This window comes from Anthonomus grandis, chromosome 20 (assembly GCF_022605725.1).
Source record: "Anthonomus grandis grandis chromosome 20, icAntGran1.3, whole genome shotgun sequence".
NCBI classification, from domain to species: Eukaryota; Metazoa; Arthropoda; class Insecta; order Coleoptera; family Curculionidae; genus Anthonomus; species Anthonomus grandis.
Window position 1 is genome coordinate 7,400,445 of NC_065565.1, and position 20,820 is coordinate 7,421,264.

General features: G+C 37.8%; 1 protein-coding gene across 50 annotated transcripts in view; it reads left to right on the top strand.

Annotated features, from left to right (window-relative positions):
• LOC126747799 (AT-rich interactive domain-containing protein 5B-like) overlaps positions 1-20,820 on the top strand; it is a 30,841-nt gene that overhangs the window by 1,813 nt on the left and 8,208 nt on the right. For all 50 annotated transcript variants that reach the window (XM_050456603.1, XM_050456627.1, XM_050456644.1 and 47 more), the window contains exons 2-8: positions 4,116-4,370; positions 13,468-13,708; positions 13,764-13,930; positions 13,985-14,164; positions 14,222-14,381; positions 15,994-16,144; positions 16,243-16,468. In XM_050456603.1, coding sequence (XP_050312560.1) covers positions 4,116-4,370; positions 13,468-13,708; positions 13,764-13,930; positions 13,985-14,164; positions 14,222-14,381; positions 15,994-16,144; positions 16,243-16,468 — 1,380 coding nt within the window. The remainder of the gene's footprint in view (positions 1-4,115; positions 4,371-13,467; positions 13,709-13,763; positions 13,931-13,984; positions 14,165-14,221; positions 14,382-15,993; positions 16,145-16,242; positions 16,469-20,820) is intronic.

Below are 20,820 nucleotides of genomic sequence, written 5' to 3' on the forward strand. Positions count from 1 at the left end.
ATGGCATGTACCCTATTGAAATTTATCTTTATTATGATAGTTAATAATCATAGAAATTAATTAATTAATTAAATTGTTTGTTTTATGGCATGGTTCCTCTTTTATTTGTCTAATTATAAAACAATAAATAAATAACAATACCATAACCTTGCCAGTCATTTTTCTTGACAGCTGTTTGACACTTGACAGATAAATAAATATAAAGGTGACGTTTTGTTTTCTAAGGTCATTCAGAGCAGTCAGGAGGCACTTATACTGTACCAGAGAAAGATATTAGAGCAATAACAATAAGTGAGACAGAGAAGGGTATATACGGAGTGCCTCAAATGCCTGGAAAAGACTCTTCTAGGTGCCTGGAAGGGTAAAAAAATTAATTCTCGATGCCTGGAAGAGCTGGAAAGTCTGGAAAGATTTGGATTGTTTTCCTGTGAAAACCAGTGACTTTCAAATGTTTAACCTCGAGTTTTTAGGATGTTTATGACCTCTGGAATGGTTTGGTACCGTTAGAAAATTCGTATGACTAACGGGGATCGAGATATGAGCCTTCAGGGTTTAATGTTTTTTTTTGACAGCTTCAGGTGATCGAGATTATTTGAAACTTAAAAAAAAAAGTGATTTTTGAGTAAACTATCAGTGGTACCAAAAATCTGATGGCACCATTAAATTCGTGAGGAAAAATCAGTTGAAAAAGAGTTGCATGTCGATGGGATTATTTAAAATTCTTTAAAATAAATTGATTTTTGAAAGAACCATCAGTGGTACTAAAAATCTGATTGCACCATTAAATTCGTGAGGAAAAATCAGTTGAAAAAGAGTACCATGTCGATGGGATTAATTGAAATTTAAAAAAAAAATTGATTTTTAAGAGAACTACCAGTGGTACCAAAAAACTAATTGCACCATTAAATTCGTGAGGAAAAATGAGTTGAAAAAAAGTACCATGTCAATGGGATTATTTGAAATTCTTAAAAAAAAATGTGATTTTTGAGAGAACCATCAGTGGTACCAAAAATCTGATTTTACCATTAAATTCTTGAGGAAAAAATGAGTTGAAAAAGAGTCTCATGTCGATGGGATTATTTGAAATTCTTTAAAAAAAATTGATTTTTGAGAGAACCATCAGTGGTACCAAAAATCTGATTGCACCATTAAATTCCTGAGGAAAAATTAGTTGAAAAAGAGTTGCATGTCGATGGAATTATTTTAAAAAATGTGATTTTTGAGAGAACCATCAGCGGTACCAAAAATCCAATTGCACCATTAAATTCGTGAGGAAAAATGAATTGAAAAAGAGTACCATGTCGATAGGATTATTTGACATTCTTTTAAAAAAATTGATTTTTGAGTGAACCATCAGTGGTACCAAAAATCTGATTGCACCATTAAATTCGTGAGGAAAAATTAGTTGAAAAAGAGTACCATGTCAAAGTGATTATTTGAAATTTAAAAAAAAAATGATTTTTGAGAGAACCATCAGTGGTACCAAAAATGTTTAACCTCTCTAAATTTTTAAAAGGTTTACGACCTCTGTAATCGTTTGGTACCATTAGAAAATTCGCATGACAAACGGGGATCGAGATATGACCCTTCAAAGTGAATTGTTTTTTTGACAGCTTCAGGTCATCGCGTCATCGAGCTGTCAAGTGTCAAATAAAGACAGACTTATGGCGACGGCTATGGGCGAGACAGAGAGACGGATAACAGAGATACAGTAGCGGAGTGAAATGAACTAAAAACTTTCCTAATCATCTATTTCCGGTTTGACCGGAAGTGCCGCTATCGCGGTCTTATTAAATACATATAAATAAGTTATTTTTGTACGTTGTTTATCGAACGGAATCTTGCATTTATAGTTAATATTAAACGAAAACTCATTTACTGAATAATAACAAACCGGTTTTTAATAGTATATAATATCGCCTCGGGATTATTAAAATATTTAAATCGATATTTCCAGGTGGATCCTATTTTTAGATATACACGAAAACGTGTATTATAGAATAGACCTTCTGATAAATCACCCTGTATCTAATCTATAGGTAATAAATTGTATATATTTATAAAACGCTATGTAAATAACGAGTTTATTATCTCGAAATCCCATTAGTGATAAGGCAGGTACTTAAATACCCATTATCGTAGTTCAAATTCGAACCTCTATAATATTAAAATACCTTGAAAGATACGGGGTGTATAAAATTCTCTATTTCTAACCAGGTTACACCCTGTATAATTAATTTATAGGGTCAGAGCGGAAGTATAGACAAGAAATGTTACCTGGAGGAATGTGTGGTAAGGGTCTTGTATAGAAGGGTAACTATTTAGGTACAAAAGGGTGTGCACCTTGATTTTATGACTGTTTTTCCTTATTAAGAGCTTTGCAGTAGTTGAATTTAATATGGTGTGTGTGTGTGTATTTATTAAATAATTTAATTGTCAGAAGTGGGGTTAAAAAAATAGAAAGGGGAGCCATAAAAGGTTTTTTAAAAATTGATATAATGCCATCGATATGGTACTCTTTTTCAACTAATTTTTCCTCGCGAATTTAATGGTGCAATCGGATTTTTGGTACCACTGATGGTTCTCTCAAAAATCACTTTTTTTTTTAAGATTCTAAATAAACCCATCGACATGGTACTCTTTTTCAGCTGATTTTTCCTCACGAATTTAATGGTGCAATCGGATTTTTGGTACCACTGATGGTTCTCTCAAAAATCAATTTTTTTTAAGAATTTCAAATAATCCTATTGACATGCAACTTTTTTTCAACTCATTTTTCCTCACGAATTTGATGGTGCAATCAGATTTTTGGTACCACTGATGGTTCTCTCAAAAATCGCTTTTATTTTAAAATTCTACATAAACCCATCGACATGGTACTCTTTTTCAACTCATTTTTCCTCACGAATTTAATGGTGCAATCAGATTTTTGGTGCCACTGATATTTCTCTCAAAAATCACGTTTTTTTAAAGAATATCAAATAATCCCTTTGATATGGTACTCTTTTTCAACTCATTTTTCCTCACGAATTTAATGGTGCAATCAGATTTTTGGTACCACTGATGGTTCTCTCAAAAATCAATTTTTTTTAAGAATTCAAAATAATCCCATCGACATGGTACTCTTTTTCAGCTCATTTTTCCTCGCGAATTTAATGGTGCAATCAAATGTTTGGTACCACTGATGGTTCTCTCAAAAAATCAAATTTTTTTTAAGATTTTCAAATAATCCCATTGACATGGTACTATTTTTAAGCTCATTTTTCCTTACGAATTTAATGGTGCGATCAGATTTTTGGTACCACTGATGGTTGTCTCAACAATCACATTTTTTTAGAGAATTTGAAATAATCCCTTCGACATGGTACTCTTTTTCAACTCATTTTTCCTCACGAATTTAATGGTGCAATCGGATTTTTGATACCACTGATGGTTCTCTCTAAAATCACTTTTTTTTTAAGATTCTAAATGAACCCATCGACATGGTACTCTTTTTCAGCTGATTTTTCGTCACGAATTCAATGGTGCAATCAGATTTTTGGTACCACTGATAGTTCTCTCAAAAATCATTAATTTTTTAAGATTGTTAATAAACCCATCGATATGGTACTCTTTTTCAACTCATTTTTCCTCACGAATTTAATGGTGCAATCAGATTTTTGGTACCACTGATGGTTCTCTCAAAAATCAATTTTTTTTTAAGATTCTAAATAAACCCATCGACATGGTACTCTTTTTCAGCTCATTTTTTCTCACGAATTTAATGGTGCAATCAGATTTTTGGTACCACTGATGGTTCTCCTAAAATCCAAAAAACTTTTTCAAAAATCAAAATAAACCCCTTGACATGGTACTCAATTTTAACTAATTTTTTCCAACTAACACAACGGTGCAATCGGTTTTTTGATACCACCAATCCTCCTCTCAAAATCAAACTCCTTAACGTGTTAAATTCCACTGCACAGCATTTATTTCTATCTCACTCCAACCCGTACCACTTTCATAAAAGACAAACTCCGTATCGTTTGCATACAATCAAGGGGCTTGAAAGAGTACCACCTTCTATCCTTGTCTAACTATTGATTGGGGGTAACAAACACGTTTTTCTCTTGCAGTTGGTGGGAGGTCCGTGCGGCCAACACGGACCCTACACCTTCTACAAGGCGTTCAGGTACCAGAAAAGCGGCGCGAAGAAAATCGTCACGATCAGCGAGTTTTTCTTCGTGAAAATGTGGCAAAACTCGGATCTGTTGTGCATCGGCGAGTTGCAACTGTTATGGTACGACAAGAACAGCGAACAAACCCTGGCCAGTTTACGATTGTACTTTTTGCCGGAGAACACGCCCGAGGGCAGGGTGGATCAGGGAGAGGTGAGTACGTTTATAATGTGAGAGAGAGAGAGACCTAAATCAATACTCTAGTTTGAGGGGCCACTGGTTTTACCGGCCCGTGGGGTTATATGGGGGCCGTGACACGTATGTGGTACACGCGGCCTGGGCGGCCAAACTTCCCGATTTATTTTAAAAACTCTTTGTGGTCATCCTTTAATAGTTTTTTTCAATTACATAACCTTGCCATTAAAGTAACACAAGGTTAAAACGGGCTATAGAAGAAAAATTCAAACGAATCTGAATATTCCTATATAACGTACGTTTTATTTAAATAAAAATAGCTTAGACCGTAAACGACTGAATTTATACTTTCAATTTGACGCGGGCAAACAAAAATAATAATATACGAATGGGTATATGCAAAAGAGGTTCGAAATTACGGAAGAGGTATGGTACGTTTCACGTTGTCTCAACTATATATTGATTAAAGTGGAATTGACCCAATTCCTGGATTCAATTCTGGGCACTCGATGCATGAGTTAGTTTGTTATTCCAAGCAGAAGAGGCTCAATTAAGGTAAAATGACATTGAAGTCCATGGAGGTGGGTCTGGATAACTTGGGATAAGTCCAGGAATTTTTTACTTAGGAAAATATTTTATGCCTTAAATTAAAGCTGGAAGATTGGGGTAGCGAATGCTGAAAACCATTTGAAAATATCTTGAGAACTTTCGAAGTTATGAGGAAAAATGTCTGGACATGCCAGTTAGGAGACATAAGAGTCCATGGAGGCGTATCTCGATGATTTAGGATAAGTCCAGGAATTTTTAACTTAGAAAAATGATTTATGGCTTAAATTAAAGGTGAAAGATTGGGGTAGCGAATGCTGAAAACCATTTGAAAATATCTTAAGAACTTTCCGAATTATGAAGCAAAATGTCTGGCCATGCAGGTTAAGAGACATTGGAGTCCAAGGAAGTGTGTCTCGATGATTTGGAATAAGTCCAGGAATTTTTCACTTAGGACAGTGTTTTATGCCTTAAATTAAAGCTGAAACATTGGGGAAGCGAATGCTGAAAACCATTTGAAAATATCTTAAAAACTTTCGAAGTTATAGAGCAAAATGTCTGCCCATGCTAGTTAGAAGACATTAGAGTCCATGGAGGTGTGTCTCGATGATTTGGGATAAGTCCAGGAATTCTTAACTTAGGAAAACGTTTTATGCCTTAAATTGAACCTGAAACATTGGTCCAGCGAATGCTGAAAACCATTTGAAAATATCTTAAGAACTTTCGAAGTTATAAAGCAAAATGTCTGCCCCTATAGGTTAAGAGACATTAGAGTCCAAGGAGGTGTGTCTCGATGATTTAGGATAAGTCCAGGAATTTTTGACTTAGAAAAACGTTTTATGCCTTAAATTGAAGCCGAATCATTGGGGTAGCGAATGCTGAAAACCATTTGAAAATATCTTAAGAACTTTCCGAATTATGAAGCAAAATATCTGGCCATGCAGGTTAAGAGACATTAGAGTCCAAGGAGGTGTGTCTCGATGACTTGGAATAAGTCCAGGAATTTTTAACTTAGAAAAACGTTTTATGCCTTAAATTGAAGCTAAAACATTGGCCAAGCGAATGCTGAAAACCATTTAAAAATATCTTAACAACTTTCCAAATTCTGAAGCAAAATGTCTGGCCATACATGTTAAGAGACATAATGGTTCATCGACGAGTGTCTCGATGACTTAGGATAAGTCCAGGAATTCTTAACTTAGGAAAACGTTTTATGCCTTGAATTAAAGGAAGAAGATTGGGCTAGCGAATGCTGAAGACCATTTTAAAACTTCTTAAAAACTTTCGAAGTTATAGAGCAAAATGTCTGCCCATGCTAGTTAGACGACATTAGAGTCCATGGAGGTGGGTCTCGATGATTTAGGATAAGTCCAGGAATTTTTTACTTAGGACAATGTTTTATATCTTAAATTAAAGGTGGAAGATCAGGCTAGCGAATGCTGAAAACCATTTGAAAATATCTTAAGAACTTTTGAAGTTATAAAGCAAAATGTCTGCCCATGCTAGTTGGGAAACATAAGAGTCCATGGAGGTGGGTCCCAATGACTTGGAATAACTCCAGGAATTTTTAACTTAGGAAAATGTTTTATGCCTTAAATTGAAGCTGAAAGATTGGGGTAGCGAATTCTGAAAACTATTTTAAAATATCTTAAGTAGTTTTGAAGTTATGAGGCAAAATGTCTGGACATGCAGGTTAAGAGACATAAGAGTCCCTGGAGGCGTATCTCGATGATTTAGGATAAGTCCAGGAATTCCTAACTTAGGAAAACGTTTTGTACCTTAAATTGAAGTTGAAACATTGGTCCAGCGAATGCTAAAAACCATTTTAAAATATCTTAAGAACTTTTGGAGTTATGAGGCAAAATGTCTAGACATGCAGGTTAAAAGACATTAGAGTCCTTGAACGAGTGTCTCGATGACTTAGGATAAGTCCAGGAATTTTTTACTTAGGAAAACGTTTTATGCCTTAAATTGAAGCTGAATCATTGGGGTAGCGAATGCTGAAAACCATTTGAAAATATCTTAAGAACTTTCGAAGTTATAAAGCAAAATGTCTGCCCATATAGGTTAAGAGACATTAGAGTCCAAGGAGGTGTGTCTCAATGATTTAGGATAAGTCCAGGAATTTTTAACTTAGGAAAACGTTTTATGCCTTAAATTGAAGCTGAAACATTGGTCCAGCGAATGCTGAAAACCATTTGAAAATATCTTAAAAACTTTCGAAGTTATAAAGCAAAATGTCTGCCCATATAGGTTAAGAGACATTAGAGTCCAAGGAGGTGTGTCTTGATGATTTAGGATAAGTCCAGGAATTTTTAACTTAGGAAAACGTTTTATGCCTTAAATTGAAGCTGAAACATTGGTCCAGCGAATGCTGAAAACCATTTGAAAATATCTTAAAAACTTTCGAAGTTATAAAGCAAAATGTCTGCCCATATAGGTTAAGAGACATTAGAGTCCAAGGAGGTGTGTCTCGATGATTTAGGATAAGTCCAGGAATTTTTGACTTAGAAATCCAGCGAATGCTGAAAACCATTTGAAAATATCTTAAGAACTTTTCGACTTATGAGGCAAAATATCTAGATATGCCGGTTAAAAGACATTATGGTCCTTGGACGAGTGTCTCGATGATTTAAGATAAGTCCAGGAATTCTTTACTTAGGAAAATCTTTTATGCCTTAAATTAAAGCTGAAACATTGGCCAAGCGAATGCTGAACCATTTTAAAATATCTTAAGAACTTTCAGAATTATGAAGCAAAATGTCTGTCCATGCTAGTTAGGAGACATAAGAGTCCATGGAGGTGGGTCTCGATGATTTAGGATAAGTCCAAGAATTTTTAACTTAGGAAAACGTTTTATGCCATAAATTGAAGCTGAATCATTGGGGTAGCGAATGCTAAAAACCATTTGAAAATATCTTAAGAACTTTTTGACTTATGAGGCAAAATGTCTGCTCATGCTAATTAGAAGACATAAGAATCCATGGAGGTGGGTCTCGATAATTTAAAATAACTTCAGAAATTCTTCACTTAGGATAATGCTTTATGCCTTAAATTGAAGCTGAATCATTGGGCTAGCGAATGCTGAAGACCATTTTAAAATATCGTTAAAACTTTTAGAGTTATGAGGCAAAATGTGGCGATTAGTCCAGCGATTCCCATTCTCAATTGCCTGGAATAAAATTTCTTATTAATCCAACCGAAGCCGATACGAGACCGACTATAGACGGTTTTTAATTTAAACTCCAACAATACCTCGTGATAAAGTGAGAGAGAGTTAGCGGGAGAAGAGCGAGACAACACACTTTATAATACACTCGAGGGAGTGATGTTCTTTTTACGTCGGCAGGATTAAAAATGTTCTTAAATTGTTCTTATAAGTGCCTTCGTAATATAATAATTAAACGGTCACTGCAGTGTGGCATGGAAATTGGAAAAATCAATAATCAACTCACCCACCTCCTTCTTTCACTCTTATTAAGGGCCTGAAATGCAATTTCGGATAAGAAGTGAGCATCGACGATCGAAGCCCTAGAGAGAGCATTATGGAAATGGCTCTACAATTATTAATAATTCTTAATAAATATCTGTTAGTGTATGTATGTGTGTGTGTGGATCTCACTCAGCACCATCATAATCGCGCTTTCTCGTGCAGGTCACGTAAAGAGCGACCAAAGTTTCCTGTTTGACTGCAAATCGAATAACACAAAAAGAGAATCTGAATAAATAATTAGCGTGTCTTGTTGTTGTTGTTGTTATCTGCTATTTTATTGCATTATTATTATGGGTACTACACTTTCGATCGATCGGCGGTAGTACGAAATTTAATTATAATATATATACGGTTATCTGTTTCGGTAATTGCTTTTTTTTTTTTTTTTAAATAATATGATGATGTCGTAATTGGCATGGGCAGACATTTTGACTCATAAGTCCGAAAGTTGTTAAGATATTTTAAAATGGTTTTCAGTATTCGCTTGGCCAATGTTTCACCTTTAATTTAAGGTATAAAACATTGTCCTAAGTCAAAAATTCCTGGACTTATCGTAAATCATCGAGACACGCCTCCATGGACTCTTATGTCTTCTAACTAACATGGGCAGACATTTTGCCTCATAACTCTAAAAGTTGTGAAGATTTTTTAAAATGGTTTTGGGCATTCGCTAGCCTAATCTTCCAGCTTTAATTTAAGGCATAAAACGTTTTTCTAAGCGAACAATTCCTGGACTTATCCCAAATCATCGAGACCCACCTCCAAGGACTCCAATGTCTCTTACCCTGCATGTCCAGACATTTTGCCTCATAACTTCAAAACTACTTAAGATATTTTAAAATAGTTTTCAGCATTCGCTACCCCAACCTTTCACCTTTAATTTAAGGCATAAAACATTGTCCTACGTGAAAAATTCCTGGACTTATCCTAAATCATCGAGACCCACCTCCTTGGACCATAATGTCTCTTAACCTGCATGGCCATACATTTTGCTTCATAATTCGGAAAGTTCTTAAGATATTTTCAAATGGTTTTCAGCATCCGCTACCCCAACCTTCCACCTTTAATTTAAGGCACAAAACGTCTTTCTAAGTTAAGAGTTCCTGGACTTATCCTAAATCATCGAGACACACCTCCATGGACTCTTATGTCTCCTAACTAGCATGGGCAGACATTTTGCTCTATAACTTCGAAAGTTCTTAAGATATTTTAAGATGGTCTTCAGCATTCGCTAGCCCAATCTTCCAGCTTCAATTTAAGGCATAAAACATTGTGCTAAGTGAAAAATTCCTGGACTTATCCCAAGTCATCGAGACACGCCTCCTTGGCTCTAATGTCTCTTAACCTGCATGGCCAGACATTTTGCTTCATAATTCGGGAAGTTCTTAAAATATTTTCAATTGGTTTTCAGCATTCGCTACCCCAATCTTCCACCTTCAATTTAAGGCATAAAACGTTTTCCGAAGTTTGGAATTCCTGGACTTATCCCAAGTCATCGAGACCCACCTCCATGAACCATAATGTCTCCTAACTAGCATGGCCAGACATTTTGCTCTATAACTTCGAAAGTTCTTAAGATATTTTCAAATGATTTTCAGCATTCGCTTGGCCAATCTTCCACCTTCAATTTAAGACATAAAACATTGTCCTAAGTCAAAAATTCCTAAACTTATCCTAAATCATCGAGACACACCTCCGTGGACTCGAATGTCTCTTAACTGCTATGGCCGGACTTTTTGCCTCATAACTCCAAAAGTTTCTTTAAATATTTTAAAATATTGCCGTTTGCCATTCCGTAATTGAATTCGGCACCCACATAAATTTAATGTTGTTGGTTCACGTCAATTCATGGGAAATGGTCGCTAAATGTAATTACACTATATCCAAATCAGGACGCCGGGATACAAAGTCAAGTAACACGATCCAGAAATTTTGCAGGAAGATTCAATCCAGATTTCTCCTTTGCATTCACCGTTTGACATTCCATAATTGAATTCGGCACCCGCACAAGTTTGATGTTGTTTCATGAGAGTTCAGAGGGCAAAGGGTGCTAAATGTAATGAGACAGACATTTTTCGTCATAAGTTCGAAAGTTTTTTAAATATTTTAAAATGGTTTTCAGCATTCGCTGCCCCAATCTTCCAGCTTTAATTTAAGGTACAAAACGTTTTCCTAAGTTAAGAATTCTTGAACTTATCCTAAATCATCGAGACACACCTCCATGGACTCTTATGTCTCCTAACTAGCATGGGCAGACATTTTGCTCTATAACTTCGAAAGTTCTTAAGATATTTTCAGATGGTTTTTAGCATTCGCTTGGCCAATGTTTCAGCTTTAATTTAAGGCATAAAACGTTTTCCTAAGTTAAAAATTTCTGGACTTATCCTAAATCATCGAGACCCACCTCCTTGGACCATAATGTCTCTTAACCTGCATGGCCATACATTTTGCTTCATAATTTGGAAAGTTCTTAAGATATTTTTAAATGGTTTTCAGCATTCGCTACCCCAACCTTCCACCTTTAATTTAAGGCATAAAACGTTTTTCTAAGTTACAAATTCCTGGACTTATTCCAAGTCATCGAGACACACCTCCATGGACTCTATTGTCTCCTAACTAGCATGGCCAGACATTTTGCTCTATAACTTCGAAAGTTCTTAAGATATTTTAAGATAGTCTTCAGCATTCGCTACCCCAACCTTCCACCTTCAATTTAAGGCATAAAACGTTTTCCTAAGTGAAAAATTCATGGACTTATCCTAAATCATCGAGACCCACCTCCATGAACCATAATGTCTCCTAACTATCATAGGCAGACATTTTGCCTTATAACTCCGAAAGTTTTTAACGTATTTTAAAATGGTTTTCAGCAATCGCTACCCCAATCTTCCACCTTTAATTTAAGACATAAAACATTGTCCTAAGTGAAAAATTCCTGGACTTATCCCAAATCATCGAGACCCACCTTGGACTCTAACGTCTCCTAACCTGTATGGCCAGACATTTTCCTTCATAACTCGGAAAGTTCTTAAAATATTTTCAAAAGGTTTTCAGCATTCGCTACCCCAATCCCCCACCTTCCATTTAAGGTACAAACCTTTTTCCTAAGTCAAGAATTCCTGGACTTATTCCAAGTCATCGAGACACACCTCCATGGACTCTATTGTCTCCTAACTAGCATGGCCAGACATTTTGCTCTATAACTTCGAAAGTTCTTAAGATATTTTAAGATAGTCTTTAGCATTCGCTACCCCAACCTTTCACCTTCAATTTAAGGCATAAAACGTTTTCCTAAGTTAAAAATTCGTGGACTTATCCTAAATCATCGAGACCCACCTCCATGGACTCTTATGTCTCCTAAATAGCATGGGCAGACATTTTGCTTTATAACTTCGAAAGTTCTTAAGATATTTTCAAATGATTTTCAGCATTCGCTACCCCAATGTTTCAGCTTCAATTTAAGGCATAAAACGTTTTTCTAAGTTAAAAATTCCTGGACTTATCCTAAATCATCGAGACCCACTTCTATAGACTCTTATGTCTCTTAACTGATATAGGCAGACATTTTGCTTCATAACTCTAGAAGTTTCAAAGATATTTTAAAATGGTTTTCAATATTCGCTGAACCAATCTTCCACCTTTAATTTAAGCTACAAAGCGTTTTCCTAAGTTAGGAATTCCTGGACTTATCCTAAATCATCGAGACCCACCTCCATGGACTCTTATGTCTCCTAACTAGCATGGGCAGACATTTTGCTCTATAACTTCGAAAGTTCTTAAGTTATTTTCAAATGGTTTTCAGCATTCGCTACCCCAATCTTCCAGCTTTAATTTAAGCTACAAAACGTTTTCGTAAGTTAAGAATTCCTGGACTTATCCTAAATCATCGAGACGCACCTCCATAAACCATAATGTCTCCTAACTATCATAGGCAGACATTTTGCCTTATAACTCCGAAAGTTTTTAACGTATTTTAAAATGGTTTTCAGCAATCGCTACCCCAATCTTCTCCCTTTAATTTAAGGTATAAAACATTGTTCTAAGTGAAAAATTCCTGGACTTATTCCAAGTCATCGAGACACACCTCCTTGGACTGCAATGTCTCCTAATAAGCATGGGCAGACATTTTGCCTTATAACTCCGAAAGTTCTCAAGATATTTTAAAATGGTTTTCAGCATTCGCTAGCCCAATCTTCTTCCTTTAATTTAAGGTATAAAACATTGTCCTAAGTGAAAAATTCCTGGACTTATCCTAAATCATCGAGACACACCTCCACGGACTCTAATGCCTCCTAACCTGCATGACCATACATTTTGCCTCATAACTTCAAAACTACTTAAGATTTTTTTAAATGGTTTTGGGCATTCGCTACCCCAACCTTCCACCTCCAATTTAAGGCATAAAACGTTTTCCTAAGTGAAAAATTCCTGGACTTATCCCAAGTCATCGAGACACGCCTCCATGGACTCTTATGCCTCCTAACTAGCATGGGCAGACATTTTGACTCATAAGTCCGAAAGTTTTTCAGATATTTTAAAATGGTTTTCAGCATTCGCTAGCCTAATCTTTCAGCTTCAATTTAAGGCATAAAACATTTTCCTAAGTTAGGAATTCCTGGACTTATCCTAAATCATCGAGACACACCTCCATGGACTCTTATGTCTCCTAACTATCATAGGCAGACATTTTGCCTTATAACTCCGAAAGTTTTTAACGTATTTTAAAATGGTTTTCAGCAATCGCTACCCCAATCTTCTCCCTTTAATTTAAGGTATAAAACATTATTCTAAGTGAAAAATTCCTGGACTTATCCTAAATCATCGAGACACACCTCCACGGACTCTAATGCCTCCTAACCTGCATGACCAGACATTTTGCCTCATAACTTCAAAACTACTTAAGATATTTTCAAAAGGTTTTCAGCATTCGCTACCCCAATCCTCCACCTTCCATTTAAGGTACAAACCTTTTTCCTAAGTCAAGAATTCCCGAAGTTATCCTAAATCATCGAGACACACCTCTACGAATCAACAGCCTCTTTGGCACTTTGTAGTAAATAAGCGTCCAAATTCCAGGACGAGGTGCTGGCAATATCCGAAAAAGTCGTCATCCGACTGGAAGACCTGATCAGCTGGATCACCGTGAACACCGAATGGAACTGGGGCCGACTGGCCAAATGCGAGAGCGACCTTCGAGACGTCCCCCCCATCGAAACCGACCAGTTGGCACGTCCGCGCAGGCCCGCCGGTCACAGTTTCACCTTGTCAGAGGTCGTCATGGACTTCTCCGATGTGGAACAAGAGCGCGACAAGTTCGGTAAGTCTATACGAAGGGCATCCGAAGGTGAAACCTTGACGAGACACTTTTCCAGAGGAATCAGATCAGGCGGGAGGTCCGCACGTCGTTATCCTGAGTTTCCCGAAGTACTGCCGTTACCGCGCGATGATGACCCGCCTGGAAGGGGTCGAGGATCGATATTTGAAGTATAAAATCGTGAACGCTTTGGGGGGGTTTTACGTGAAACACCCCAACACTAGGGTAAGTCCGTGTCACAGGTTTGTCACTCCGTAACGCGCCGAATTCCTGCTTTAGGTGCTCTTTTGTCGGGACACCTTCGACTATCCGGAACTGGAGGGGCACGAGTTGCTCTGCAACCATTTGGCCCCCAAGTTGAAGGGGCGTCCGCGGGGCAAACGGAAAAAGAGGAGCGCGTCCCCCGCGGCGTCCGAAAGTAACGAGTCCGAGTCGTCGGTTACCAGTCAATACGCGAGGGTAAAATTTGGTTTATTTGGACGATTTTCTGTCTGTCTAAAATTGAATTTTTTGAAGGTCAACGAGAGGTCGACGGTGGACTCGCAGGTGGCCACTCGACGCAGCGCCCGCTGTCACGAGAACAACGAGAACAAACAATTCGTCAAACTGCTGACCGCTTTCATGAAGAGCAAACGGCTGCCGTTGGGCCGGATACCGTCACTGGGGTACAAGGAACGTAAGTAACTTGAAAAGGGCCTTTTTTAAAGGAACAATTTGATGTATAGCCTGATATATATTTGATGCCGAGTATATTGACATATAGCTTCATCCTTTCACTATATTTAGCCGCAAACCGTATTGCCGAAGTCAGCGATGCAGCTGAGTTATGGCTATCAGAGTGGGACTAGTTTTCACCATTTAAAAAAAATAGGGTCAACTTCTGATAGCCATATTTTTTGTTTCCCTGCTAGTTGAATAAAGCCGAGTATACTGGCGTATAGCTTCATCTTTTTACTATAAATAGCCGCAAACCGTGTTGCCCAAGTCAGCGATGTAGCTGAGTTATGGCTATCAAAGCGGGACTAGTTTTCACCATTTAAAAAAAAAAGGTCAACTTCTGATAGCTATATTTTTTGTTTCCCAACTAGCTGGATGAAGCCGAGTATACTGGCGTCTAGCGTCATCCTTTCACTATAACTAGCCGCAAACCGCATTTATCAAGTCAGCTATGTAGCTGAGTTATGGCTATCAAAGCGGGACTAGTTTTCACCATTTAAAAAAAATAGGTCAACTTCTGAGAGCCATATTTTTTGTTTCCCAACTAGTTGGATTAAGCCGAGTATACTGGCGTATAGCTTCATCCTTTGACTATAACTAGCCGTAAACCGCATTGCCGAAGTCAGCGATGTAGCTGAGTTATAGCTATCAGAGCGGGACTAGTTTTTACCATTTAAAAAAAATAGGTCAACTTCTGATAGCCATATTTTTTGTTTCCCTGCTAATTGGATAAAGCCGAGTATACTGGCGTCTAGCTTCATCCTTTCACTTTAACTAGCCGCAAACCGCGTTGCCCAAGTCAGCGATGTAGCTGAGTTATAGCTATCAGAGCGGGACTAGTTTTCACCATTTAAAAAAAAATAGGTCAACTTCTGATAGCCATATTTTTTGTTTCCCAACTAGTTAAATAAAGCCGAGTATACTGGCGTCTAGCTTCATCCTTTCACTATAACTAGCCGCAAATCGTGTTGCCCAAGTCAGCTATGTAGCTGAGTTATAGCTATCAGAGCGGGACTAGTTTTCACCATTTAAAAAAAAATAGGTCAACTTCTGATAGCCATATTTTTTGTTTCCCAACTAGTTAAATAAAGCCGAGTATACTGGCGTATAGCTTCATCTTTTTACTATAACTAGCCGCAAACCGTGTTGCCAAAGTCAGCGATGTAGCTGAGTTATAGCTATCAGAGCGGGACTAGTTTTCACCATTTAAAAAAAATAGGTCAACTTCTGGTAGCGATATTTTTTGTTTCCCAACTAGTTGAATCAAGCCGAGTATACTGGCGTCTAGCGTCATCCTTTCACTATAACTAGCCGCAAACCGCTTTGCCAAAGTCAGCGATGTAGCTGAGTTATCGCTATCAAAGCGAGACTAGTTTTCACCATTTAAAAAAAATAGGTCAACTTCTGATAGCCATATTTTTTGTTTCCCACCCAGTTGGATAAAGCCGAGTATACTGGCGTCTAGCCTCATCCTTTCACTATAACTAGCCGCAAACCGCATTGCCCAAGTCAGCGATGTAGCTGAGTTATGGCTTATCAACTTCTGATAGCCATATTCTTTCTTTTTACAGTGAACTTATACGAATTCTACACGAGGGTCCAAAAACTCGGAGGGTACGACTGCGTGACCACCAACCGTTTATGGAAATCGGTTTTTGACGACATGACCGGACATTTGAACAGTACCAGTGCCGCCACGGTCATTCGACGACACTACGAGAGGTAAGAGACAGCATTTGCCATTCCGTAATTGAACTCGGCACCCGTGCAATGGGAGAACGTTGCCGAACGTAATAAAACGAAATTTTTGTTTTTTTAAGGCTCTTGTTGCCGTTCGAGCGGCACGAGAAAGGCGAGGAAGACAAACCGATGCCGGAACGCGGCGGCAGAAGACGGAAACCGGAAGAGAACGAGTCCGGAAACGAGTCGGAGGCGAGTAGCGCCTCGTCCTCCTCCTCCTCTTCTTCGTCCTCCTCGTCCAGTTCGCGCTCTAGGTCGGACAGTAGTAACGGAAGTACGCCACCGACGTGCGGTTTAGGCAATAAGGTAAGTCAGCTTTTTTCTCTATTTCGGTTGATAAGTCCAGGAATTGTAAAGTTAGGAAGACGTTTTGTACCTTAAATTGAAGGTGGAAGATTGGGGTAGCGAATGCTGAAAACCGTTTTGAAATATCTTTGAAACTTTAAGAGTTATGAGGCAAAATGTCTGCCCATGCTAGTTAGAAGACATAAGAGTCCATGGAGGTGGGTCTCGATGATTTAGGATAAGTCCAGGAATTCTTAAGTTAGGAAGACGTTTTGTACCTTAAATTAAAGGTGGAAGATTGGGGTAGCGAATGCTGAAAACCGTTTTAAAATATCTTAAAAACTTTCGAAGTTATAGAGCAAAATGTCGGCCCATGCTAGTTATGAAACATAAGAGTCCATGGAGGCGTGTCTCGATGATTTAGGATAAGTCCAGGAATTCTTAAGTTAGGAAGACGTTTTGTACCTTAAATTAAAGGTGGAAGATTGGGGTAGCGAATGCTGAAAACCATTTTAAAATATCTTAAGAACTTTCGAAGTTATAGACCAAAATGTCGGCCCATGCTAGTTACGAAACATAAGAGTCCATGGAGGCGTGTCTCGATGATTTAGGATAAGTCCAGGAATTCTGAAGTTAGGAAGACGTTTTGTACCTTAAATTGAAGGTGGAAGATTGCGGTAGCGAATGCTGAAGACCATTTTAAAATATCTTAAGAACTTTCCGAATTATGAAGCAAAATGTCTGGCCATACAGGTTAAGAGACATTGGAGACAAGGAGGTGGTCATGGGAGACTTCCTTCCTTAAATTAAATGTTCATGGCCTCAGCTCGATTAAGGCAAATTTAGAAATACCTTCATAGATATGTTGAAAAAGCAAAGAGCGCCATCAACAGTAAGCAAGCGAGAGAGCACTTCCATTTTAACTGTGAGATCACCGAGCAGACTTTGGGGTGGGTGAGGCCTGATGATCTTGGCATACGCCAATATTATCACGGTAGGAAGGCCAAGAAGATAGGCCTCACGATTAAGCAGGATAGCACCAAATATATGCATGTCAGGTGGAGAGCAGGTAGGGACAGAATAGGAGAAAACATAATCCATGGACCCCTACGCAATTTCGAATGCATAAACCAATTTCAGTACCCAGGAGCAGGAGCAAACGAAACAGAAGCAAGAATGCAAGACCTGTTTAAATCCCGACTAATGCTCTCTCCGATTTTGAGCGTCGTGACTATTCATGCATGGGTTGGTTTGGGGTCTCGATGATTTGAGATAAGTCCAGGAATTTTTCACGTAGGACAATGTTTTATATCTTAAATTAAAGGTGGAAGATTGGGGTAGCGAATGCTGAAAACCGTTTTGGAATATCTTTGAAACTTTTAGAGTTATGAGGCAAAATGTCTGTCCATGCTAGTTAGAAGACATAAGAGTCTATAGAAGTGGGTCTCGATGATTTAGGATAAGTCCAGGGATTTTTGAGTTAGGAAAACGTTTTGTAGCTTAAATTGAAGGTGGAAGATTGGGGTAGCGAACGCTGAAAACCGTTTTGAAATATCTTTGAAACTTTTAGAGTTATGAGGCAAAATGTCTGCTCATGCTAGTTTGAAGACATAAGAGTCCATGGAGGTGGGTCTCGATGATTTAGGATAAGTCCAGGAATTCTCAACTTAGGAAAACGTTTTGTAGCTTAAATTAAAGGTGGAGAATTGGTTCAGCGAATATTGAAAACCATTTTAAAATATCTTTGAAACTTCAAGAGTTATGAAGCAAAATGTCTGCTTATATCAGTTAAGAGACATGAGTCTATAGAAGTGGGTCTCGATGATTTAGGATAAGTCCAGGAATTTTGGCAGGCAATTTTGAATTAGGCAGACGTTTTGTACCTTAAATTGAAGATGGAAGATTAGAATAGCGAATGCTGAAGACCATCTTAAAATATCTTAAGAACTTTCGAAGTTATAGAGCAAAATGTCTGCCCATGCTAGTTAGGAGACATAAGAGTCCATGGAGGTGGGTCTCGATTATTTAGGATAAGTCCAGGAATTCTCAACTTAGGAAAACGTTTTGTACCTTAAATTAAAGGTGTAGGATTGGGGTAGCGAATGCTGAAAACCATTTTAAAATATCTTAAGAACTTTCGAACTTATGACGAAAAATGTCTGTCTCATTACGTTTAGCACCCTTTGCCCACTGAACTGACATGAAACAACATCAAACTTGTGTGGGTGCCGAATTCAATTATGGAATGTCAATCGGTGAATGCAAAGGAGAAATCTGGATTGAATCTTCCTGCAAAATTTCTGGATTGTATTACTCGACTTTGTATCCTGGCGTCCTGATTTCGATATAGTGTAATTACATTTAGCGACCATTTCCCATGAATTGACATGAACCAACAACATCAAATTTATGTGGGTGCCGAATGCAATTACGGAATGGCAAACAGCAATATTTTAAAATATTTAAAGAAACTTTTGGGGGTTATGAGGCGAAAAGTCCGGCCGTATCAGTTGAAAGACATTAGAGTCCAAGGAGGTGGGTCTCGATGATTTGGGATAAGTCCAGGAATTTTACACTTAGGAAAACGTTTTGTACCTTAAATTAAAGGTGGAAGATTGAGGTAGCGAATGCTGAAAACCGTTTTAAAATATCTTTGAAATTTTAAGAGTTATGAGGCAAAATGTCGGCCCATGCCAGTTAAAAGACATAAGAGTCTATAGAGGTGGGTCTCGATGACTTAGGATAAGTCCAGGAATTCTGAAGTTGGGAAGACGTTTTGTACCTTAAATTGAAGGTGGAAGATTGGGGAAGCGAATGCTGAAAACCATCCTAAAATATCTTAAGAACTTTCGAAGTTATAGAGCAAAATGTCTGCCCATGCTAGTTAGGAGACATAAGAGTCCATGGAGGTGTGTCTCGATGACTTAAGATAAGTCCAGGAATTCTTAACTTAGGAAAACGTTTTATGCCTTAAATTGAAGGTAGAAGATTAGGGTAGCGAATGCTGAAAACCGAATTGAAATATCTTTGAAATTTTAAGAGTTATGAGGCAAAATGTCGGCCCATGCCAGTTAAAAGACATAAGAGTCTATAGAGGTGGGTCTCGATGATTTAGGATAAGTCCAGGAATTCTCAAGATAGGAAGACGTTTTGTACCTTTAATTGAAGGTGGAAGATTGGAGTAGCGAATGCTGAAAACCATTTTGAAATATCTTTGAAACTTTTAGAGTTATGAGGCAAAATATCGGCCCATGCTAGTTAGAAGACATAAGAGTCCATGGAGGTGGGTCTCGATGATTTAGGATAAGTCCAGGAATTTTCAACTTAGGAAAACGTTTTATGCCTTAAATTGAAGCTGTAACATTGGGGTAGCGAATGCTGAAAACCGTTTGAAAATATCTTTGAAACTTTAAGAGTTATGAGGCAAAATGTCTGCCCATGCTAGTTAGAAGACATAAGAGTCCATGGAGGTGGGTCTCGATGATTTAGGATAAGTCCAGAAATTCTCAAGATAGCAAGACGTTTTGTACCTTTAATTGAAGGTGGAAGATTGGAGTAGCGAATGCTGAAAACCATTTTGAAATATCTTTGAAACTTTAAGGGTTATGAGGCAAAATGTCGGCCCATGCCAGTTAAAAGACATAAGAGTCTATAGAGGTGGGTCTCGATGATTTAGGATAAGTCCAGGAATTCTCAAGATAGGAAGACGTTTTGTACCTTTAATTGAAGGTGGAAGATTGGAGTAGCGAATGCTGAAAACCATTTTAAAATATCTTTGAAACTTTTCGAGTTATGACGTAAAATATCTGCCCATGCTAGTTAGAAGACATAAGAGTCTATAGAAATGGGTCTCGATGATTTAGGATAAGTCCACGAATTCTTAACTTAGGAAGACGTTTTGTAGCTTAAATTAAAGGTGAAAGATTGGGGTAGCGAATGCTGAAGACCATCTTTAAATATCTTAAGAATTTTCGAAGTTATAGAGCAAAATGTCTGCCCATGGTAGTTAGGAGACATAAGGGTCCATGGAGGTGGGTCTCAATGACTTGGGATAAGTCCAGGAATTTTCAACTTAGGAAAACGTTTTATGCCTTAAATTGAAGCTGTAACATTGGGGTAGCGAATGCTGAAAACCGAATTGAAATATCTTTGAAACTTTAAGGGTTATGAGGCAAAATGTCGGCCCATGCCAGTTAAAAGACATAAGAGTCTATAGAGGTGGGTCTCGATGATTTAGGATAAGTCCAGGAATTCTCAAGATAGGAAGACGTTTTGTACCTTTAATTGAAGGTGGAAGATTGGAGTAGCGAATGCTGAAAACCATTTTGAAATATCTTTGAAACTTTTAGAGTTATGAGGCAAAATATCGGCCC